Genomic DNA, 25,655 nt, shown 5'->3' with positions numbered 1-25,655 from the left:
AGTTCCCGCTTCGTTGTTAAATTGTTTCACTTGTTTGATTTTACATAATGACAGGCATCTTGATTATCAATAAACGAAGAGAAATATTGTGTCACATTTACATTTCAGAAAACAATCAGCTTACAGAATATCTATGGTAACGGTTTACGTTTTCACGGAAGTGTTCGTTTCTTCCGAGTAGTGATATCAGGAACTTCCTGGGAACTACTTACTATACTAACTTTTCAATTCTTAGCGAAAGTCATATATAAGTTATATCGAAAAGTTTAAATGACTTCAGAACATGTTTCAAGATACAAGACATAGCAGACCGTGAACGAGACATGTACATTTTGTGTGTGGTACTTGTCCACGCGGGTTTAATTGCCTCTGGTAAGGAGTGATTAATGCTGTCAAAACAAGGCCTCGCTTCACTGGCTGGGCTTTTGTTGTGCATTGTATCGATTGTTTGTCCTCTATTTAATGGGTTATCGCGCTTGACACTTTCCAACCACGGTATTGATTGACTGTGATTAAGGGATCAGTGCGGTGAACGATAGGTGCTTGAGAAATCAACACCGTTTCGGTTGACACGACAGATCAGTTACAGCGTTGACCGTAGAACAATACAGATGATTGTTGATTTCAGTGAAATATACAAGGGCTGTAGATTTCACGTATTTGAAAATCACAAGTTTGAATGAAAGTCCTTCATACTAAGTGATTATGGCATCTATTTAGAAGATAATAAACAAATGAAACTATTTCTGCACTTTAAATAGATGCATCTACATTTGATTATTATCTTACCTGTCAATAAAAAATATTCAGTAGATACTTTCGAAATTAAATGTTGATGGAATTTCATTTTAAGTGAAATGACATTTCATTTGTTGTTGGAAGAGTTTGACAAAATCATTGACATTGTAATTTGATCAAATCAGGGGACTTTTTGATATGCTACATCTATTTACATATTTGATTAACATGATTAAAGTAGTGAATACAGGAAGCAATTTAAAATTTAAGTTAGAATTGTGTTACTTTCATGTCTACAGCAACAGTGACATTACATGAAACAATATCCATTTATCAAGAATTCAAATAAGGGATTGCTTGAAATTAGAATCTTAATATATATCCGTAAATGTCAAGTATTAATGGTTTTTACCACATTAATCTTCAGATATCGTGAATTGATTTATTGGTGTTAATTATTTGATTTGAGATATATATTTCAAAGACAGTTGGACATCTCAAATTTGTAGCTAATGATATCAATTTCTAAAATCAGCCTACACACCAAGTGACAGCCTTGAATAAGTACACAGTCGAAAGTAAATGGATGGAAAGAAAATTGTGAAGAGCCATTTGAAACAAACTTGAAAAAACTTTTATGCAAGCACTTTTTAAAAGAAATAAGCTCTTGGTCTAAGGTTATTCTGAAATAGATAAACTCTGGGTGCTTCTTCAAGGAAAGGCATCTATGATATTTGTTAGAATTTGGAGAAAAAGATTTCCCATCTCCCAAACAGAATATTAGTGTAGCAGATTTACTTTTTGTTTAAAAAGGTCAATTCTAAGGATATTGCAAACTGATTTTCAACACAGTTGCATTTGTTTAAGATTGTTGTTGTCGGACTCTTGGCCTGGGAATGTGTTGCCTTGTCCTTAGATAATTAGAGATGGCAGTCAGTACAGATTACATAGCGAACCAGCACCCCATAAACAGACACCGTGACATCAAGTGACTTATAACACAACTTCATGGAACTTTGAGTAAAGTACTGCCTGGTATGGAGATGTAGAGACAAGTCTAAAAGATTCCTATTGAAGGTTATAGAAAATGTCTATGTTGAGTATTCATGCTGTCTTGAATGTTTTGGGCTGGTCGGGTAGCCTAGTGGTTAAGGCGTTCGTTCGTCACGCTGAAAACCCGGGTTTCCGATTCCTGACATGGGTACAATGTGTGAAGCTCATTTCTAGTGTTCCCCGCTGTGATATTGCTGGAATATTTCTAAAAGCGGTGTAAAATCATACTCACTCACTTGAATGTTTGACTGACTGACCCCATGTTTAGATTCTGACCAAATAGAGTATTCATGTTGTCTTTAATGAATCAGCTGACTGACCATATACCGGTAAATATAATATAATAAACATGCAAGTTTGGATTATCCTGCGATCATTTTTTACTTTCTTTGTTTTTCCAACCTGAAGAAAGAAAAGAGTTATTTTCCTGAGACCAAAATTACTTAAGAGGATAGCCATGAAAAATAAGCATTCAGTGGTGGACAGGTGAGGTACCTCTTGAACGTTAATGCTTCTGTTAATATTTGACCTGCTTGTTATCAGAGCAGGCATATGTTATAATCATACTTATTCCAACAATATTTGTGCCAGGGACCGACAGTGTCTGAAATTCCCAGTCTTAAGTTATAATTTACCTGTCAAAAACCGGTAATTACCAGTAAATGGAAACATTTCATGTCAAATATGACTTTTTGCCCATATGTTCCTTCTCGACTTACCCATTAGAAAATCCTTGCAAGGCAAAACAATGTGTGTTTCCTATTTCAGCCCATTTAGAACTAGGGCAGGTAATTTATTTATTGTTTTAATGTTCTGTTCCTTGGTAATGCAGGGTGCAATTTCGTATTATGCACCTAGGGTGTCATCCTGATTGGTGGATTATATAGGGAAATAGTTGTGCACTGATCATCACTGTATATTCAAGCACATTCCACAGATCAGCACCTGGAGATTAACAATATCAAAACCGAGCAGTTTACTATTTATTAGGTAATAAATAAATTTTTGTGGTGTTCATTGTAATTCCTGCATTCTGATTAGCTGAATTGGTCACGTGGTATTGCATTCATTTCCCAATGAATGTAAAAAATTAAGCCACACCCTTCGAGATGTATTACTTTTATTACTGCGGAATGTCGGGTAATTCCAGTATTACAGTCCAGCAATTCCCATTCTGCTCACGTGTATTGGCATAGCAGATTTTCACAAAAGCTTGCACATCGGTTTTTCGATTCATACCTCAATAAACCGAAAAAATACACAGTCAATCCTTAAGGGCTGTAAGAACATAAAAGATAGTGTTTAGATGACAAGTGTATAGATTAAAGGCATAGATTTCATGATAACATAAAGTCATAAAATCACACATGGGAGTAAATAAAATAGTGTTTGGAAGTTTAGCACTTAGAAGTTTCTAGGATTATTCACTTTAGTCCCACACACCCAGCAAGTTCGCAATGGAATCTTGAGTATTCCATGGCAGAAACCTAAAAATCAGTCTGTCTTCATCCACTGCGATGTATCACCTTCTAACTGATCAATGTCATTGTTGGTATTTGACCGATCAGGATGTAAGCGCACCTTGTGCAGGTTGCAGATAACAACTGAATGCACATCAGGTAAATTGTCTGCTGCTATGCTTTACTGGAACATTATATGTGAGTGAGTGAGTGAGTTTGGTTTTACGCCGCTTTTAGCAATATTCCAGCAATATCATGGCGGGGGACACCAGAAATGGGCTTCACACATTGTACTCATGTCGGGAATCGAACCCGGGTCTTCGGCATGACGAGCAAACGCTTTAACCACTAGGCTACCCGACCGCCCCTATCTGTGTTTGGAGCGATGATCGGTGATCTATAGCGTAAACAGGATGTGAACATTGTTCAAATGAAAGTAATTTAGTTTCGGTATGTTTAGATCTTGTATACAGGGTATGAATTTGAAGCAAGGGATATTTATTGGCCTATTTGTGGAATATTTTACTGACTGCATTCAGTGCAGTCTGCTCATTAACTTAGGTGCAGATTTTATCCTGCACCAGTGCAGTCTGCTCATTAACTTAGGTGCAGATTTTATCCTGCACCAGTGCAGTCTGCTCATTAACTTAGGTGCAGATTTTATCCTGCACCAGTGCAGTCTGCTCATTAACTTAGGTGCAGATTTTATCCTGCACCAGTGCAGTCTGCTCATTAACTTAGGTGCAGATTTTATCCTGCACCAGTGCAGTCTGCTCATTAACTTAGGTGCAGATTTTATCCTGCACCAGTGCAGTCTGCTCATTAACTTAGGTGTAGATTTTATCCTGCACCAGTGCAGTCTGCTCATTAACTTAGGTGCAGATTTTATCCTGCACCAGTGCAGTCTGCTCATTAACTTAGGTGTAGATTTTATCCTGCACCAGTGCAGTCTGCTCATTAACTTAGGTGTAGATTTTATCCTGCACCAGTGCAGTCTGCTCATTAACTTAGGTGTAGATTTTATCCTGCACCAGTGCAGTCTGCTCATTAACTTAGGTGTAGATTTTATCCTGCACCAGTGCAGTCTGCTCATTAACTTAGGTGCAGATTTTATCCTGCACCAGTGCAGTCTGCTCATTAACTTAGGTGCAGATTTTATCCTGCACCAGTGCAGTCTGCTCATTAACTTAGGTGTAGATTTTATCCTGCACCAGTGCAGTCTGCTCATTAACTTAGGTGTATATTTTATCCTGCACCAGTGCAGTCTTGTCAATGAGAAATCACAACCTATTATGGCAATTTGCAGGATGTCAATAAAAGCTTGCTTTCAAATGGAGATAATTAATGTGTTTTCTTTAGTTAAGTGCAACAAATTTTTGTGTGTCACGTTTGACGTAACACACTGACACTACCGGGCTGGAAATAAGCGATATATTGCTACTTGATAATGACAAGGGAAAAAGGTTTGAGGCCAGATGAAGGTCAGTCTAGAGACCAGAAACAAACATTATCTTTGGCCTGATCAGAATCACTAGTTGTTCCACTACTTTATCAAAGACAATAATTTCCTATTTTTTTTCTTGTCTGACTAAATGACTCTGAAAATGTTTTCCCGACTCAAGGAGACAAACATCCTTCTCTGAGGCTGCTTAAGTCTGTGTCAGCCTAGCAAGGTCATTGTAACTTGCAAAACCTTCCAACTATCATTGATGACATTGTCATGTTTAATGTCAAACACTCTTTGTTCACTTGATTGATGTAGAATTTGCACTGTATGCCACACGGATGTATTTTAAACTACTATACTGAAACATGTGTTAACGTGGTATTTTCAGTCTAAAACTACAATTACCTGACAATACACTTTAAGTATCTGGTGTCAGCTTATTAATAAACATATTCACAAAGGCAAAATTGATCGCTTGAATTCATTGACAAAAAATATGATCTCAATGGTGATTTGGACTAAATGGCTCCGCTGTGTTCACAGAGCATATCTCCAAGACTACCAGTGTTCAGTATGCACACACAATGACCAAATTGTACACCTGTGGTTTATATTCTTGACATGGTTTCAATTATTTGTTGACATTATTCATATGAACATAAAGATACAAAGATCCAAATCTAAATTCCATGTTATTGTTCTGATACTCTTGTATACGGACAGAGGAGATAGGAATACTCCCGTCAAGACTCCCGTTAGACAGACACTGTGGTGGGACGAGGTGTAACACTCAGATGATTTGTTCTTTTTCATTTGTGGGGGCCGGGGGATTTGTCATCTTCCCGTGACTCGTGTTTCAATTTATGTTTAGGTGAAATTTAAATCTTACATGGATGATAAGCACGACATTGGACAAAAAGAAATGTTCCTTAATCAATTCTGACAGTTTGTAAGGATCAAGAACAAATGATTAAATTTGTATGACCTTCAGTGAACATTTTATGGCAGACATTCACTACATGGGACAAAAGGATATAAATGTTTGTCAATTCTCACAGCAATATGTAATGTAAAACCATTAATCTGAAACTCATCGTAAATCTAAACACAAGTTGTGTTAACAGGTTGGATTTAAGTGGTAAAGATATCTTAAACTGTCATTATTACATGTATTAATTCATAAATTTCCATGAGGAAGTTTATGACCAGTTATATGAAATCCTCTTGAAAAAAAGTTGTTGTCACTTGCAGCTGTCGCCACAATCGTAATTGATCATGAGTGTGACGGAACTGTGTTTGGTGATGTGGAGATTTATCTGTGCGTGTTCACCTGTTACAGGAAGTGGCATCATCTGGTACAGAGGCTGCTATCATGACATGAGCAATCAGATTGGACAAGATGGGGTTAATGTGCTGTCAGAAGATTCACCTCTTGTTGGATGTTCAAAACTCTGTGCAAAACAAAGGTAGGTAACTGTGGTGGGATTGGGATATCAGTTAGGGGAAGGGGAAGAATAAGTCATGTTAGAGACAGTGTCACTGATGTGGGAGTACCCCTGAGGGTCCCCGTGGTAAAATGTGTCCCCAGGACCCCAGCCTATTGCTAGTCGTAAGAGGTGACTAACTTGGAACCCTGTTGTAGAATGTGTCCCCAGGACCCCACCCTATTGCTAGACGTAAGGGGTGACTAACTTGGAACCCTGTTGTAGAAGGTGTCCCCAGGACCCCACCCTATTGCTAGACGTAAGGGGTGCCTACTTGGAACCCTGTTGTAGAAGGTGTCCCCAGGACCCCACCCTATAGCTAGATGTAAGGGGTGCCTACTTGGGACCCTGTTGTAGAATGTGTCCCCAGGACCCCACCCTATTGCTAGACGTAAGAGGTGACTAACTTGGGACCCTGTTGTAGAATGTTTCCCCAGGACCCCACCCTATTGCTAGACGTAAGGGGTGACTAACTTGGGACCCTGAATTGTGACAACATTTATGGCATTTCTGAAAGTGCTGAAATTGTATTTGCCCTCAGTTTACTTATAACTTTAGACTGACTCACGCTAGCAAGTCTGTGTCATATTGCAACCCTGAATAAGGGCTTAATCACTTCAGTGTTTCCTCACACATTAAACTTATGCCATGATATAAATTAATTTAATTATATCTGCTATTTGCTCCCATTGATACCTCTGTGTTAAGATCTGAGTACACCTCCATAGGTGAGTGAGGTAAACATTGAGTGAACTTTGACTGGCCAATCTAAACGAAGGATGTGCGAGTTCTCGAGCCAATCAGATGTTGGCTTTCTAAAACAATTAAGCTTCATTTCTTTACAACTCGATTTTGAAAACTTTAATTTGCAGGAATGAAAACACAACCATTCCTTTGATGGTAGTTCCCTTTGGTGTAGGTGCCATGGTGTCAAGAAGCAACGGTGTGTATTTAATTTCCACAGCAATATAATGACGTTATTTCTCTACATTTGGAAGGTGTCTTTTTTGTTTGTTTTCGAGATACAGAAATCAGATATGCTTGTTGGAATGTTTTGCCCACTAATATCTTTATGCAGAGCGGTATCGTATTGGAGTAAAAGATCTTCTTTTTTTTAGATTGTGATATGAATGAAACACTGACAGTAAAAACAACTCACACACTCACTCACTCACTCACTCACTCACTTACTCACTCACTCACTCACTCATGTTTAAATTGTGAAGATCTGTGTATTAGATTTGGTCATCAGCAACCCATGCATCTTGCAAGAGGCGACTAACTGAATTGGTTTGGCAGGCTCACTGACTTGGTTGATGCATGTCATCGTATCACAGGTTGATGCTTATGATGTCAATCACTGGATATTCTGGTCCCGACTTGATTATTAACAGATCACTGTCATATTGCTTGAATTTTGCTGAGTGTGGCGTTAAACAACAAACAAACAAAAGTACTCATTTTGAATGTTATTTGAGAAGTGTACAATTGCTGAAGGAAGATTGGTAACATGAAAAGTTTGTGAAAAGGTGTTATGCAAGATCAGGCATGAGGGCGGAGTAGGTTTATAATACCCACTGTACATGTCGTCATGGTATGCGGGGATGTAGCCGGGGAGTCGGGACCGCTACTGAAAGTACAGGTTCACTGATGGGGATACCTGGTCATCATCTGTCATCACTGACGGCCTGTTGGGGACGACATTTATACAACATTCACAGCATGACGGGCCTTGAAAATGAAAAATTATGTGAGTGTAACCTAGCTGGTGAATACGGATTGAAAAGTCTGTAAACCATAGAAACTATTGAGTCCTCAGGCTTTCGAAGATCAGAAATAACCCTGCCATGTCAGCATGATAAGGTGAACTAGGATGATGTCACCTCACAAGGTTCACAGCTTATTGCTAAGTACTACTGAGTTTATGTGTTATACTCTGTATGGTATTTTAAGAAGTGAACCTGAATTATTAATTTGCCACCAACATGAAAAACATGTATAGTTTGACAATAATTATACCTGTACATTGAGTGAGGTGTGTTAACCCTTTGCTAACCTCATTACCTGTCTCCTTTGATGTCTCTATTATCTGGTATCAGGTGACAGAAACTCGTTAGTGCAGGTAACCAGGGCGGGACTGGACAGTCTTCCAGATAAAGAGGTTTCTGTAGTGAAACTTGTCTGAAATGAGGCATGCCTCCTAATGTGTAAGAAATACAGCCAATGAGAGGCAAACACTTGAACTTGGCCTTGGAGATTGCCAAAATAAGATGGCTTAAAGTGAGTTTGTTAAAATCTAAAAGCACATTGTCCATATTTCTGGATATGCATATCAAAGTATGTGGGCATCTATTTGAACAAAATGCTCAATCAGCACAAGACCAGTGTTCGTTGGTTTCACCAAGTGGTAATCTTTCCGACCACATGAAACTAACATACCAAACAGAACAATGTTGTTGAACAATGAAATCATGAACTCACTCAGTGGACCAGCAGTTAACCAGCATGCACGTGGAGAGACAAATAAATATATCATGCACTGCAGCAAGGCCACTTTATGGTCGGTGATTGCAATGGATAGAAGAAGTACTGTCACACTGTCACATTGTCACATTGTCACATTAATAAAGGGGGATGAAAACAATGGCTGATTGTTAGTTTGTTGGCCAGCATGTCCTAGAAACATCTGTGTTTGTAATGGCTTCAGGCAGCCAACCAGAACAAGAGATAGGCTCGGTCTGGTCGTGATTGTGGTTTGGATCAACTTACCTGTCTGTATTTAGACGTTGCGATGGAACTGTGTCTTTAGTGGTTGATTGGCAGTTTTATCACCTGATCAAGGCTAACACTTCTGGTATACATTTCAACTTTACAGAAAGTCAAACGAGGAATGTTGTTAGCTTTCATTGTATTGGTTTTGACCTGCAGACAGAATGATGTAAGGGTAGGGGGAGGTGGGGAGGGTAGTGTCATGCTGTGGAACATCAGGATTTCCAGAATATCCTTCAGGCTGCAAGAATTTATGATTATCTGTCCTAAGTGAATCAATTTTAGAAGCCTAGGGCCTTTGTGAGCCAACACAGAGTGTCTATGTATTTGCCATTGCAAGTTGCAAGTAGGTTACTATGTACCATAGCCTCTGTAATGTAGAATATGTTGAGAAATGTAGGCCATAATAATAAAATGGTGATTGACATGGCTGTTATGACAGAAGCCTGAATCTAATGAATGAATGTTGGAAACCCTGGATACGATTGTAAAACTGATAGTTGGGCTGAGCAGAAAATTTCCAATCCCAATTTTCAACCCAGTGAGTGAGTTAGACTGGGTGGGTGAGTAAGTGAGTGAGTGAATGAGACTGGGTGGATGAGTGAGTGAGTGAGTTAGCGAGTGATGGAAATTTCAACAGTTCCATGGTCCAAATTAATGACTTACATTTTCGTGTGAATTACGAGATATGATCATCAAAACAGATTGATTGATGTTACTGCTTGCTGAGAACACATATAAAACATATGCTGATTGGGTGCTACTCAGTGATATGCCAGGTATATGACGGCAGTCTCTAAATAATAGAGTCTCGCCCAGACAATCCAGTGATTGACATCATGAGCATCAATCCACGCAACTGAGATACAATGTCATGCATCAACCATGTCTCAGAGCCTTACCACCCAATTTCGTTAGTCGCCTCTTATGACAGGCACAGTTGCATTTTAGGGCAATTGTCCAAAGTACACAAGTACAGAATTTAGTTCTATATATAGAACATGCCAGAACTGCTTGAGATGTGGAAATATACAATTGTAAAAACCGATAATTCCAATTTTCAACCCAGTAAGTGAGAGTGGGTAGGTGAGTGAGTGAGGTATTAATGCCTGTAAATAAAATCTGGTCCGACAAACCAGTGGTTGACAGTAATGAGCAATGCCTTCTGGGTATGATGATACACTATAAGCCATCACAGCCACCCCATCCTCATTTGTCAGTTCCTTTGACAAGCATCAATGCTGGCATCTTTGAATAATTTGTGATGTTTACACGTTATACGGCTTTTCCATTGGATGACAGGTCGGTCACATGAGCGTGAAACTGAAGTTCATAAGGTTATGAACGGCACAATTTGACGTTCATACAGTTTTCACGGGACTATTCTTGAAATGACGAATACACTGGTGGACTACTTCCACATTCCTGGGGAAACCCCTGGGAATTCCCTAGCACGAATAAATACAGAAGTGTTATTTCTCATCATCTAGGCCCTTTAATCTTGAACAGCGTTTTAGCATACCTTGGGATAAGTCAGAGAGTTTGATTGCATGCCCTTCAAGGATATCCTCGCTACAACCCATCCTAGAGACCAAAACGAAGAGAAGCACATCCAAACTATTGTAGTATCAACTCGATCCGTGTATAGACTACACTGACAATCCACAGCAATCTATGAATTAACCTTAGTATCAATTTGACACATCTTTATAATCACCCTTCAATGGTCGGCCAGTTGATCAGTGGTGAATAACACTTATGATAGCCACAGGTTCATTAACAATTTCAGAAATGTCTCCTAACACGTTTATCGTGTCAGTCATTTTGATGTCTTGTACTTGATATAAATATTTTGACGCGCTGACATTGTGATTTATTTACCGAGGTAGTTCTTAACAGGCCTTTCTCATCTAATGAGAATATTATTTAAATACATTTGTTGTACAGAAACTACAAAAGTTGTTCCTGTGGAGTATGCGTAAGCTCATGTCACCTCTAGTTTTGAGGAACTATTTTTACAGCTGGTTGTTGTATGGCTATCAGTTTAAACATGACATCACACATACTAAATAAAATTGTGTACAGATCTATGCCTACCTACTTCCTGTGAGCGACAAAACAGTGATGTAAAACATTATAAGAATTGACTTTCACGCTGTGTGAGTTCATTGGAGTATGAACCTTCATGGAGTGAGGGCCAAACATTGTCGAAGATCCGGGATAGAATAGGTCTTCAGCAACCAATGCTTGCTGTAAAAGGCGACTATGCTTGTGGTAAGAGGCGGCTAACGGAATCGGGTGGTGAGGCTCGCTGACCTTAGTTGATGCATGTCATCGATACCAATTGCGTGGATCGATGCTCATGATATCAATCACTGGATTGTCTCGTCGAGACTCAATTATTTACACACCGGCGTCATATAGCTGGAATACTGCTGACTGGGGTGTAAAACAACAAACCAAACAACCAATCAACCAAACATTGTATGAATGTTGGAGCTTGCTATCATGATAAATACCTGAGCCATTTTCCACCACACCTTTCTATTGAGTCCAGTTGGAAGGACATACCACCAACAATAGATGTCCAATCAAAGAACTCTTGTTCTGTCATCATTAGTACAAGCAGTTATCATCAATACTCGACTCTATGTGCCATCTCAAATATATACTGTTCAACTGTTCAACATTTGATAGGGATATTGTGAGTGTCTAGGTGGAGGATAAATTGGCTGGTTGTTTAGAGACGTTGTCATACGAATAGGATGCGATTTGGGCTGGACCTGATGCATGTTTTCATAATCAAATTAAGCATTTAACATTATCCTGGTCAATGGATCAGTTTGCTCACAAATTATATTCTCAGCTCCCTGGGGAGTACACAAGCTAAGGTAAAAATTTGTGTTGAAATACTAGAAAGAATGTGCCTGTATCTTACATGAATCTTCTGACACGTTTGTGGTTGTTATGGTCCCAACTGGGGCAATATGTTGGAGAAAAGTATGTAAAGGTACTATGATTTGTGGCGTTATACCAAACTCATGCTTTCAGAAAGAATCTCTGTGAGGATGTCACATTTTCCACAATTATGCTTTAGGGTTGGGAGGGGTTTGTCTCAAAACCTAAAAGGAAATAAGTTTTTCTGACAAATTTTTTAACTGCTCCCAAGCATGTTACAGTTTGATTATCAGAGGTTTGGAGTATCACCATTGATTTGAGAGAAATGTCTGATTGTTAGGCACACTAACACAGTTTGTAAGATAGGGGCATATTTCATCTGCTTGAATAATTGCATTTTGTGGCCACATACGTTTAGAATGTGATTTGCCACAGGTGTTGCTGCATGTATCTTAGAGGATTGTAATGTTTTCAAGCAAAGCCTTGGAGGGCACAACAAACATGTCACTGCTCTGTCACTCAACTCATGTGCCCTGGTCATGGATATATGACAATGTAAGTTTTAGTTTATGTGTACCTGGCTCAACACCATATTGTCCCAAACTGACGGTATTGTGTCAAGTTATTCTCGAATAAACAATGAAAGTCTATATAATTAAGTCGCAACAAAAGCTCGTGGCTTAAAATCCGACTTAAAAGTCTTCCATGTAACAGACCTCAAAGGTTTACCGATGATACACTTAAAGAGAAAAGGGGTGTTTTAAGACCCGCTGTGCAAGCAAGCCTGTCTCACGAAAATGACCTGAAGAAATGAGATGTCACTTCACAGAATGTATTCATTCATCTAGAGCCACCCCTGTGTGAAAATAGACTGGTCCAGAAGTTAAGTCTCTTTCTCACAGTGCAGTACGTGCCCCTTACCTTTGCCAGGCTGAGGTTTACAGGTAGAATTACTTCAGGTAAGTGAAATTTTAGTCACGTGAGAAATTTGTTGCAATAGTAATTACGTTAGTTTATTGTTTCTTTATTGACGATTGAGAGGAGGTCTTGAAAATCTATGCAGGGTTCATTTGAGTGATTGCTGGATTTGTGAAAGGTACGTTGGAGGTTTCTCCTTGAATTGAATTTGTATGGTGCAGTGTTGTTTGTTGTGCCGCTGTCCTTTGCGGTGCAGTCATGTGAGTGTATCTATCAGACAGTGTGTCGTATGAAGGCTGTATTGTTTTTACTTATTCAACATACTGCATCGGAAACAAAAAACTTTAATAAATATCAAATGCAGATTTCATATTTTCAAATTTATTTCCTTCTGTACTTTTAACTGAAATCATTTATTTGTTGGAAAGATGACTGATGCCATTTGGTATTATTTTGTGATACAGTGGTCCCTCGTTATTGTGCTCTTCGATATAGCGCTAACTCGGTTTTATCGCGCGGTAAAGCTTGGCTCCCAAAATTTACTAACATTTTTAATAAACTCGAAAACTAAAGTTTTCCAATGACACGATGATTTCCCCAATCTCAGAAAACAGTATCAGCTGATCGCGGCGATCACGTAACACCGGAAATACCAGTCAACAAATCCGAACTGAAGTACGCAATTTTATCCTATTACCGTATTTTCTTGAGTATAGTGCACACTTTTTTCCCCCAAAACACAGCTATGTAGAAGGGGGTGCGCATTATACACGAAATAATGAGTTTTGATGTTTTTTCCCCCATGGAAAGATATTACCGTGAGCATGTAACACTGGAAATACCATGTCAACAAATACATGCAAATTAATCATGGAATTACACTGTCTGGCTATAAAAAGTGTTCTTTGTATATCTGAACTTATCTATGTAACTTATTTCATTAATTTTATTCAAAATTCCTTTTAATATTGTTTTAATTAATTTCGACGAAATTGTGTGTGAAGCGATTGGAAGATCGCACAATTCACCGTTATTAACAGCAACCACGGTCAGATTACCGCTATTGACGCCTTGAAACGAACATTTGTTGACAGAGAATGGATACATATATAATAAATGCCACACTTTGACTCGTTAAAAGTCATATTTGTTATACTTTGACTATTCTATGTCAACACGTAGTTCTCGCGATCATGTGCGCGTGAGCCTTGACGGTGACTGGTCAGACTGGTTCCATGTGAAAAATAATAACCAGCAAGAGCGATCAGCTGCTTCGCTTAGGGTTATTATTATATAAAATATGTTCAGTAAAAGCTGCAACTAAATTCACAAGATATTGGGATAAATTATTCCTGATAAAAAAAATAGTTTCAGATGCAATATTTGCCGATCCTTGCATTAATATCCTGTTAAGTTATATCATTGGGTGTGTCTTGACCGAATCACCGGTAGATTCCAAGAAAACGTGTGTACAGCTGATTGCTGTTTTCAGCTTAGTTTACGAGAAAATACACAAGGTAATCTTAATCCCTGGATGTAAAACAATGCCTAGCAGAACAAAAAATACAATTTAAACGGTAAATAAACATGTCTGGTGATTTTTTATCTCAAATTTCGAATTTGTTATGACCAAGTTTCTCATCACCCGCTCGTTTACCGAAATTCGCTGAAGGGGTAGATCTACGGTGTAATTTTTTTCTGCGCTTGACATTCCAATTTTTTTTTTTCCAAAATACTGAATCCGCTAGAGGGGGGTGCGCATTATACATGGGTGCGCACTATACTCAAGAAAATATGGTATTATAATATCTGGTAATAAAAAAAATTGTCAATGTTTATCTGGACTAATGTTTGCAATATATGTTAATAATTATATTCAAAATTTCATTCAATAATCATAATAATGTTCACAATAATTTCGGCGAAATTGTATGCGAAGTGATCGGAAGATCGCACAACTCACCGTTATTTCCGGCTTAGTTTACGAGAAAATACACACGGTAATCTTAATCTCTGCATATAAAACAATGTCTTGGAGAGCAGGAAATGCATTTTAAATGGTAAATCATCATGTGACTTTTGTCTAGTGATGTTTTATATCAAATTTCATACTTTTATTGACCAAGTTCGTTATACCTGTTTATTCACCTGAATTCGCTGAAGGGGTACGATGTGTTTTTTTTAAAGTGCATATCAATACTCGATATTTTTTTTTTTACACTATGAATCATAAATAACTTCGATTCTTATCTTTTTTGAAACTCTGAAACGTGCATCGTAGATCGCGTTAGGTAGGCAGAGCATGTATACTGTTTTGTTGGTCATCTACCACCTACGATTCAACCTTCGTTAAACCGCTGATCACCTATAACGCTCATCAATTATTTGGACCCCGAAGGTAGCGTTGTAGCGAGGGATCACTGTATATTCTTTTACAAAATGATGTCAGTGTTATATGTATGCCCAGTTGCAGTTGCATCAGCATTTGTATGAGTTAGAAAATAATGATTTTTCACTGGCCCTTATACACCAGGGTGCGACTTTAGCCACTGTCTGAAGACCTTGTCAAGTAAAATTCTGTTCTGTCTGGTAAGATCAGCTAGTAAGATATGATACAACACTAAGTGTACTGAAAATGATGATAACAGCCAAGTTGGGCTTGTAGATTCAAATGTTTTTGGCCCAGACTGATACAGTTAAATATATAACATATGTATTAAGAAAATAGTATCTATGAATCTACAATGAGAAACATGGAGTTTTGCTCTTCACGTCTTATCTAGCAGTTATGGTGATAAAATAAATAAATAAAAAATATATAATCGAAATCTCTGTGAAGAGAGAGAATTTATTTTACCATGCTTTGAAGTCTCCTTTGATCCTGTATGTATAGTTGTGTATTTGTTTGTATCATTTCTTTGATTTCATGTTTACATATGTTTTGTAAAGTAATCATATAAAAACATAACGAAAAATCCTATTCTGAAAAAGAACAATGAATATGAAATATTGAACTTTTGTGTCATAGGTTTCTCACAGTCAAGCCGTATACCTGGCAACCTATTACATTTGTGTTTGGACATGTACAGGTTTTAATGCTATTTCTTACATACATGAATTTATGCATGAGCATGTGTGGATTTCTACTCACTCAATATCTGGAGCATTCATATCAATCTAGCCTTCCTGAAGGCAGTTAATGCATTGATAACATCGGAATATATGGTAGTGTGTGATTTATCAAACCTAAAATTGCCTTGGGTACATATTGTCTAAATCGGTTTGAATATACATATTCTTGTCAAATATATGAAGAAAATAATTTTAGTGAAAGCTTGTGCCTGTTAGGCAAAAAGATTGTATCAAGGTGAATATGTTAGTGACGCCTCATTGACATTGATAGAGTTTTTAGATGCTTGTATTTACAGATGTGTCCCAGAATGTCTATCATACAATGGGCTCTGATCATACAATGGATGTTTTTGCCACTTTATGCTGGCCATTTCATTGTTCACAAGGGTCTATATTACGTGTTGCAAATTGTATTATGAAATGATTTTTTAACAAAATAAATTTGTGACAAATTTATTTTTATATGATTTTATAACAAAATAATTTTGTGACAAACAATCATTTCATAACAAAGTTTGCAACCTGCAACATAGGCCCTTCTGAACGATGAAATGGCTAGAATAAAGCTGCTATAAACCAAATATTTTTTCCTCTTTTAAAAGTGTGTTGTGAAAGTAATTATGATGTTTGTACGGCTTGTCCTTTCAATAAAAAAGTGGTGTGTTTTGAAGCTGTTACAGGGAGAATATCCAGTCTCTTGTGAAAATAACATTATGATATCAATTAATATCATTAAGAAAATAGATAAAAAATGTTTTGGGGCATATGGATTTCATTTAAATATCTGATAAAGCTTTGAAGGATCATTGATGGGTTATTTTGGCCAGGAGTAATTTTGAATATTATAATCAAAAGGGTTCCAATCTGATTATGTTTACAGGGTTGTCAGCCCCATATCTCTGCTCATGGGTTTTGCTGTAAATGTCCTGAATCACTTCTGGCTTTCCTCCCACATGAAATGCTGATCAAAGCTGCATTAAACCCCTCATACTCACTCACTACTTACCATATTTCTTGACTATAGTACACCCCTTCTAGCCGATTCAGTATTTTGGGATTATTTTTTTTTAATATTATACGCAGAAAAAAAATTCCCCTTCAGCAAATTCCAGTAAAGAACGGTTGATGAGAAACTTGGTCAGTACAAATTTGAAATTTAAGATAAAAAAATCACCAGACATGTTTATTTACCGTTTAAATTGTATTTTTTATTCTGCTAGGCATTGTTTTACATCCAGGGATTAAGATTACCTTGTGTATTTTCTCGTAAACTAAGCCTGAAACAGCAATCAGCTGTACACACGTTTTCTTGGAATCTACCAGTGATTCGGTCAAGACACACCCAATGATATAACTAAACAGGATTTTAATGCAAGGATTGGCAAAAATTGTATCTGAAACTATTTTTTTATCAGGAATAATATATTCCAATATCTTGTTAATTTAGTTGCAGCTTTTACTAAATATATTTAAAATAATAATAACCCTAAGTATAGCAGCTGATTGCTATTACCGGTTATCATTTTCCATATGGAACTAGTTTGACCAGTCACTGTCGAGGCTTCCGCGCACGTGATCGCGAGAACTACGTGTTGACATAGAATAGTCAAAGTATAACAAATATGATTTTAAACGAGTCAAAGTATGTCATTTATGATATATGTATCCATTTTCTGTCAACTAAAGTTCGTTTCAAGGCATCAATAGTGGTAATGTGACGGTGGTTGCTGTTAATAACGGTGAGTTTTGCGATCTTCCGATCGCTTCACACACGATTTCGTTGAAATTGATTAAAACAATATTAAAAGGAATTTTGAATAAAATTGATGAAATAAGTTACAAACATAAGTCCAGATAAGTCCATAATAAGAACACTATCTATAGCCAGACTGTGTTATTACATGATTAATTTGCGTACTTCAGTATGGATTTGTTGACATGGTATTTCCAGTGTTACGTGCACAGTAATGTCTTTCCGTTTGGGGAAAAAACCATCAAAATTCATTATGGCGTGTATAATGCGCACCCCCTTCTACACAGCTGTGTTTTTTGGAAGAAAAGTGCCCACTATACTCAAGAAAATATGGTATCAAGAACAGAACACCTACACTATTTTGGAACGCTTATGTAATTTGTATGTGAGGCTAGTGAATATCTTTTGTAGGGCTAGTTTAGCAATTACTTGTCCTTGTGAATAGTACATAAAATACACAGAAGTATTTAAACCTTTTTACTGTAGAATACATACAAACATGAAAGAAAAATGCTTCTTTTGGACAGTTTTTAAAAAAACAGAATATAAATAAGAATAATAAGAGTTGTGATGAAATACTTTTTAAAAGTAAAGTAATAAACTCACTTTGCCCGAATGTGGAACATTACTCTATAAAAGTTATAAGGCTAATTCATATGAATAATTGAAAATAGAATTCAAGTTAAGTCATGGAAATATCATGGAATATAATTTCACACCTTTTGTGAAGAAATGTGGATACATGTAACAAACACGCTATAGTGTTGTTAAGTTTAATGATTCAGCCAGCCATACCTGTTTGCATTCTCTAGGACTCTGCAGTTAATTTACATGAAGGACACAGTGTGTTGTGTGCAATAAAACCCTGAACTCATACCATGAACTGTGCACCAGATCATGGATTAAAGTCCCTCATTTAGAAGTAGTAAGTTTTTAGTATTATCTTCTATTTACACATAAAAGCTATTCAGATTGAATTACAAATTTGAAGGTTTTGTGGTACTCTGATTGAATGGACATGTATGTAAGGTAACTGCAAACAAATGTCCTGATTGTACTTTCTCCCCTATGTCTCCTGACTGGAGTACTCCTGATCCCCAGCCTATATAACTGATCTGCTTCACAAGCACCCTGCTCCGATACATGAATGGACAAACACAATTTGCCGTTATTCATTCTCATGGTCTTATGATTTTTTATAGGGAAAGACATGTATTGTTGGTCTTTACCATTTGTTTAGCTGAGCGTATATAATAGGTTGTAGATTAGGGAGGTGGGGAGAGTCAGCACAATAGACAGTGACCTCGCTGTAGTCATTTGTCTTGACTCATTCGTATCAGTGGCTGTGGGACTTGAAGTACTAGCCTTTTGCTTTCCTCTCACAATGTCACAGCGTAAGTAATTTCTTATGGACTTATTTCCGGCTTATAGAGAGAATGATAGGTCTTTCTTGGCTTGGGTTGTTTGAAAGGCCATATGGTACATGTGAGTATACCTTGCCATAAATTAAAACCTATTGGAAAGCGCAGATTTGTTGGACAATATTCTTTTGATATTGAATTCACATTTTTTTTGTAAGTGTGTTTAGTCTCTGAGTGGAATTGTGAATTGTTGCTGATTAGTCATGCAGCAAATTGTTGCTGATATGTGTCCCTTGTCCCAACAGTAGACTGTTGCTGATTTGTGTCCCAGAAGTAAATTGTTGCTGATTTGTGTCCCTGCAGTAGACTGTTGCTGATTTGTGTCCCTGCAGTAAATTGTTGCTGATTGTGTCCTGCCATGAACTGTTGCTGATTTGTGTCCTGCAAAAAACTGTTGCTGATTTCTGACCCTGCAGAAAATTGTTGCTGATTTTTTTTGTCCCTACAGTAAAATGTTGCTGATTTGTGTCCCTGCGGTAAATTGTTGCTGATTTGTGTCCCTGCTATAAACTGTTGCTGATTTGTGTCCCTGCTATAAACTGTTGCTGATTTGTGTCCCTGCAGTAAATTGTTGCTGATTTTTTTTGTCCCTACAGTAAAATGTTGCTGATTTGTGTCCCTGCGGTAAATTGTTGCTGATTTGTGTCCCTGCAGTAAATTGTTGCTGATTTTTGTCCCGATGTATGATATTTGCCACTTGGCACACCACTTTTGAACCATTAAGGTCTATCTTGTGCATAGAGATGCCCCTTCAAACCTAGTCTGCAGTCCAGAGATGAACTGTTTCTGATCAATAACGAGTAGAAAGTACAATATCCAGGAGAATGGGGTTGAGGGATAGACAGGTGAGTAAAGCATTGGCTCATCATGCTAACGACCCTGGTTCCCCCGCCTGCGTGAGTTCAATGTGTGGGACCTGTTCTGATGTTCCCCCATTATAATGTGGCTGCACTCTCACTCGCTCGCCCACCCACCCACTCACTCACTCCTGTTCATGAGTTTCCAGCTGAGCCTTGCATGGTGGCATACATAGGTAAAACTTCATGTATATGGAGGGCCCTTCTTCAGTCCTGCCTCCTGTGGAGAATTGGTTGTGAAAGTGGACCACAAATAAGATGTTGGACTGTGAGTCTGCAACCAATTAAAATGAATCGTCTGAACTATGTGGCGTAGAACTATTTTCAAAATGGTGGACTTGTACGCACAAGCCTACAATATTATTCAGGTTCACTCGATTATTCTGCTACATTTCATAATACCTCTGGCAGCAGTAGAGTTGTGACATGCAGTTACTGTAAAGTATGTGACACCGGGTCCCACCACATTCAGATTGTATAACGCAGAGCAGAGGCGGATCCAGGATGTGGTGGGGTGCGCATAATACCCAAGTCACGAGACAATTTGGCCGAGGGCACAGTGCAGAGACTACTTTTGAAGACTGTGATGAAATGAGTTGTACACTTTGATTTGAAGACAAGAAATTTGAACAGTCAAATTAGGTTAATGTCTGACACCTTCTTGGGTTGTGTCATGACAGTCACTAATTGCAATATATGGCTTCCGGCATGTGCAACCAAAGCTATTAATATAATTTATGTCCTGTATATCCTGTTATCCTGTCCATGAAAACAAGCAGAGGGAAGACTGTTGATCATTTGCCCGTTTCACAGGGTGATTTTAGCGCTACGACTGTCGTAAGCCTATGTTAAAGTATGGGGGTTAAGATCGCCTTAGCACCACGACTATCGTAAGCCTATGTTAAAGTATGGGGGTTAAGATCGTCTAAGCACTACGACTATCGGAAGCCTATGTTAAAGTATGGGGGTTAAGATCGCCTTAGCACTACGACTATCGTAAGCCTATGTTAAAGTATGGAGGTTAAGATCGCCTAAGGACTACGACTATCGTAAACCGATGATAAAGTATGGGGGTTAAGATCGTCTAAGCACTACGACTATCGGAAGCCTATGTTAAAGTATGGGGGTTAAGATCGTCTTAGCACTACAACTATCGGAAGCCTATGTTAAAGTATGGGGTTGAAGATCATCTTAGCACTACGACTATCGGAAGGCTATGTTAAAGTAAGGGGGTTAAGATCATCTTAGCACTACGACTATCGGAAGCCTATGTTAAAGTATGGGGGTGAAGATCGTCTTAGCACTACGACTATCGTAAGCCTATGTTAAAGTATGGGGGTTAAGATCGCCTTAGGACTACGACTATCGGAAGCCTATGTTAAAGTATGGGGGTTAAGATCGTCTAAGCACTACAACTATCGGAAGCCTATGTTAAAGTATGGGGTTAAGATTGCCTTCGTACTACGATTGCTTTGTGGAATGGGCACATGATCAACAGCCTTCCCTCTGCTTGTTTTCAAGAGAGAAGGTGAGTTTCAGGTTCATTGCTGTCTTGTAGCTGTGGTCAGTGTCGAGATAACTGCCTGCTGGCCTGTCTGTGGCTGGTAACTTTTCTGTCAGGCTGCATGAAATTAGGAATCTATTTTGGAAACACTATTGGGCAGTCAAAACGAAATGGTGTATACGGAGCAGCACAGAGATGCAGTCACCACAGTTGTACTGTTGTGGAGATATCGCACATCCCTTGATGTCAGCAAGAGTGGATGGGTAGCTTTTAGTGTTATGTCATTGAATCAGACTATAACAAAGCTATAGTAGTGGTAGCTCATGGGTCAGGGGTATGTCTCATGAAGTGTGTTCCCTGGATAATCGAGGAGGGCCCTTGAGGACCCTGCTAGTAATTGTTCCACAGTGTGTGGTGGTCAAACGACGCGACTTCATGGATCAGGTGGGCTGACTGTGCCTTGTCTGGTTGTGTGGCATCATACACTAATGTGGGGGGTGTTGCTGGCTATTTCTGGGACAGGTTTGTTTGGCCCAGATTTGATTATTTACAGAGGGGCCTGATGTGGCAGGAATATTTTTGACTGCTGTGTAAACAGCAACAAACCAATGATGACTGTCACCTTTGGACAACCACAAGACAGAATATTGTGGTCAATAAAACCAGAAATTAATTTTCAAGAAATTGTCTTTATCATCATAACGTCTGCTGGTGACAACACAAGTTGCATGTTGGAGTCTCTGAGTTTGTCTCGTGTGAACCAACTGAGGTTGAAAACTGAACACAAAGATATAGGTTTAGGTTGAGGTTGAGGTTGAGTTAACAGCGTGTGAATGAGTGAGAGTAGATGTCTCTCTAGGTCCTTGCATCCTGAGCCTTCACGTGATCAGGGTGGTGACAGCTGATATACTGGCCTGTGTAGTTGGACGGCTGTACCAAGTACCCCCCCTGTACACAAACATAGAGCTCCTTGATGTATGACCGACTTGACGTCTCTAATCCCACTGGGACGGGACGGAGAGACATTCAACTGAATAGATTTCATTTTATGTTTTTTATAAACACTTTCGCTTAAAGTTTGAAGGTGTGTCTATGTTTTGATGGAGTAGAACATAGGTGTAGTTTGAGCTGACTTTTACATGACTGTGGTGTCTTGAAGATGGCCTACAGGACGGATATACTCCTGAACAGGTTTATCATATTAATGGTTAGGAATAGTGTAAGCTTTATGTTTGTATGGTAAAGATTCTTTTAACAAGGGACTTAGTTGCTGGGGCTCAACCCCCAAAAGTACTAGAATTTGTACTTTAGTAAGAAAGCGTTGTCCCAAATATAACATTTGTTACGTTTGACCACTTTCTACATAGCATTGTGTGTTCATAGTTTTCGGTCATGGGAGGCAGGCCAATTTACATTTGTCAGAGGGAGACACAAAGTGTGTGACTGCCAGTTGTCAGACTTTCATTTTTTGTGGAAGCCTCACTGGCTGAGTGGGTTAGATCACTGACTTTGTGTGCTGGTGATTTATTGCCGTTACTCTGAGAGTGTGGTTTCGAATCCCGAATGGGACTCAACCCAAAAAAGTACTAGAATTTGTATTTTATGAAGAAAGTTTTATCCCAAATATAACATTTGTGAAACAAGCAATGGTTGTCTGCTTGCCATGAGGACGCATATCTGTAGCCTGATTGTACATGCTGTAGGGAAACAGTCTCTCTATTCAATACATATGCAGTGCTTAGTATGTTGTCCTCCTGTGAAATATAATTGTAACATTTAACTTTTAAGCATGATGGAACAAAAACACTAACAAAGAAACTGATCAGGCCTTTTCCTACAATGAATAAGGATTTTGAGATATTATACGTGGCAATGTCAACAGACATTTGACAATATACAACAGGAGGTGCAGTACTAGTAAGCAAGTGAACTTGTTGATTGATGACATGCATCTGAATCATTGTCAATGGAAACATCTTGATTGGGAATATTGATACATGAGTTCCTGTCAAGAAGGTTTACAACACACATTGCTGGTTCACTCCAAGTATCACAGTTCTGTAATTTCTACAGATCACACACATACAATATAATATTAAATGGGGCAACTAGATCTTTTGGTGTGTGTGCCTTTTCTGACTTTTCTTTGAGAAATAGTATTTTACTGTAAAAAAAGGTATTCAATAAAAGCCTGCTTTCAAAGAAAGATAAGGAATGGTTTATTAGTAATGAAGCACAACAAATTTACACGAGTTGTATAATATATGGACAATACTGGGAAGTGACAAAACTATGTTGCAACTCAAGAATGAGGAGAAAAGAGGGTTTATGGTCAGGGGATCCAGATTAGGGTTGGTTGGGAAAGCCTCATATTTCTGTATTGGCCTTACCATACCTCTGCATTGTCAAGAATGGTTTGTACCGGACTTGTTGCCAGGTGTGGGGTTGGGAAAGCCTCATATTTCTGTATTGGCCTTACCATACCTCTGCATTGTCAAGAATGGTTTGTACCGGACTTGTTGCCAGGTGTGGGGTTGGGAAAGCCTCATATTTCTGTATTGGCCTTACCATACCTCTGCATTGTCAGGAATGGTTTGTACCGGACTTGTTGCCAGGTGTGGGGCATGCAGGCTGAGTCAAGGGGTTTACAGGCTTGGCTCAGAAGGCCCCTGTTGACACCTAGCTGCCACAGATTATCAGATATTGAACTGACAAAAGAATTCCCTCATTTATACAAGTAATGCTCTTAGACTTTTGCTGCTTAGTGGAAAGAGCTGGATTAAATAACTGTCCATGTTGACATGAAGATGTCTGCCTTAGCTAATCTGCAAGATGATGGATGGACATTTCATTGAAGCTTTGATCTAGAAATGAGATTTTCAGAACCTGAAAATGAAATATATATTTGCCAGATTGGATTGGATAGTCTGAAGACAGTGTACATGTTTAAATTGCTCTTTCCATGAATTCATGATATCATCTTGGACAAGAGGTGAGGTGAGGTGAAATGGGGTTATTGATAAGATTTATAATAAGATTATTGCACTTATATAGCGACGTGTGGCTGCTTGTACTAGTCCGGACTGATGCCGATTTATAGTGCTAGCTCACTGAGATAATATGCCGCAGTTTAACATGAATACCCCACTCAGACACAGTATACTGACTCCGAGCCGACCTTTTTAAGCCCCTTAATGTCTAGCGCCAGACAGGTTCACAACAAGTACGATCTTTTAACGTCTTTTGGTATGACGCGGCCGGGGATCGAACCCCGGACCTTCCGCTCTACGGGTGGACGCTCTACCACTAGACCATGGAGGCGATCACTTGGACAAGAAGAACATTGAGGGTGATTGTATGTTGTGGACATTGTAGTGCATTTGGTGATGTATTCCTGATGTGTGTGTGGTGTGCGTGCGTGCGTGTTTAAATCAATCCTGATCATAATGGGTATTCAGTGTGGTCTGTCTGTCTGTCTGTGTACGGATAGAATCTTCTATGTGATCTTTTTATGTGGACAGTGAGAATGTGATAAAAGAATATATTATATTTTAACCTTTTCATTTCATATCCTTTCAGGTACCTATTTGCTGGAATACAAAGGGGAGATAACTGCGCTTGCCTTAACAACACGAACAGCCTGTCAGCAGTCAACAAATCCTTCTGCTCACAACGGTAGGTCTGTATGAATACATGTAGTGCTCATGATGGAGAGACAACATAGGACTTGTTTGTGTTACATGAGCATGTATCCTCCCTTTGTTGTTTAGTCCTCCTCACACCCCCCTTACACTAGGGTTGACTACCTGCCTCATCCGATGCCTGTGATGTACATGGAGATGGACTGTTCCAGTTATTAGTGGAGCTTGTCTCTGTTACTCTGTCGAAGATAACAAATTCAACATAATAGTGATATCTTTTTGTGATACAGTGAACACCAACTTGATAGCATCAATAGTGTATTATTGACAGATAGAAACCAATTGCTGAGTTCTAACAGATTGGTCCAGGAATTCCTGTGAATGTAGTAAATATTCTCCTCTCTCTCTCTTTCTCTCTCTTCCCCCCCCCCCCCCCCCCCCCCCCCCTATTTGTAAAGGTATCAAGGTGAGACGTAGCAACGTAAACAAAAAAATGAAGCTGAACAAGATATGATTAATCATCGCTGAAGTGATTTTTCCTGTTAAGTTTATTTTTTTAGGAATTATGTTAAATGAAAAC

At 38.6% G+C, this 25,655-nt stretch overlaps 1 protein-coding gene across 2 annotated transcripts in view; it reads left to right on the top strand.

Annotated features, from left to right (window-relative positions):
- Nucleotides 1–229: 229 nt before the first annotated feature.
- The window catches only part of LOC124127667 (polycystic kidney disease 1-related protein-like), a 239,132-nt gene continuing 213,706 nt past the window's right edge, over nt 230–25,655 (top strand). For both annotated transcript variants that reach the window (XM_048387457.1, XM_048387453.1), the window contains exons 1-3: nt 230–372; nt 6,038–6,164; nt 25,014–25,109. In XM_048387457.1, the coding sequence (XP_048243414.1) occupies nt 324–372; nt 6,038–6,164; nt 25,014–25,109 (272 nt within the window). In that variant the 5' untranslated portion in view covers nt 230–323. The remainder of the gene's footprint in view (nt 373–6,037; nt 6,165–25,013; nt 25,110–25,655) is intronic.

Source organism: Haliotis rufescens, unplaced genomic scaffold, assembly GCF_023055435.1.
Source record: "Haliotis rufescens isolate VD_foot unplaced genomic scaffold, xgHalRufe1.0.p SCAF_10, whole genome shotgun sequence".
NCBI lineage: Eukaryota > Metazoa > Mollusca > Gastropoda > Lepetellida > Haliotidae > Haliotis > Haliotis rufescens.
Note: the sequence above shows the minus strand (reverse complement) of the source record. Positions and strands in the feature narration are given on the sequence as shown.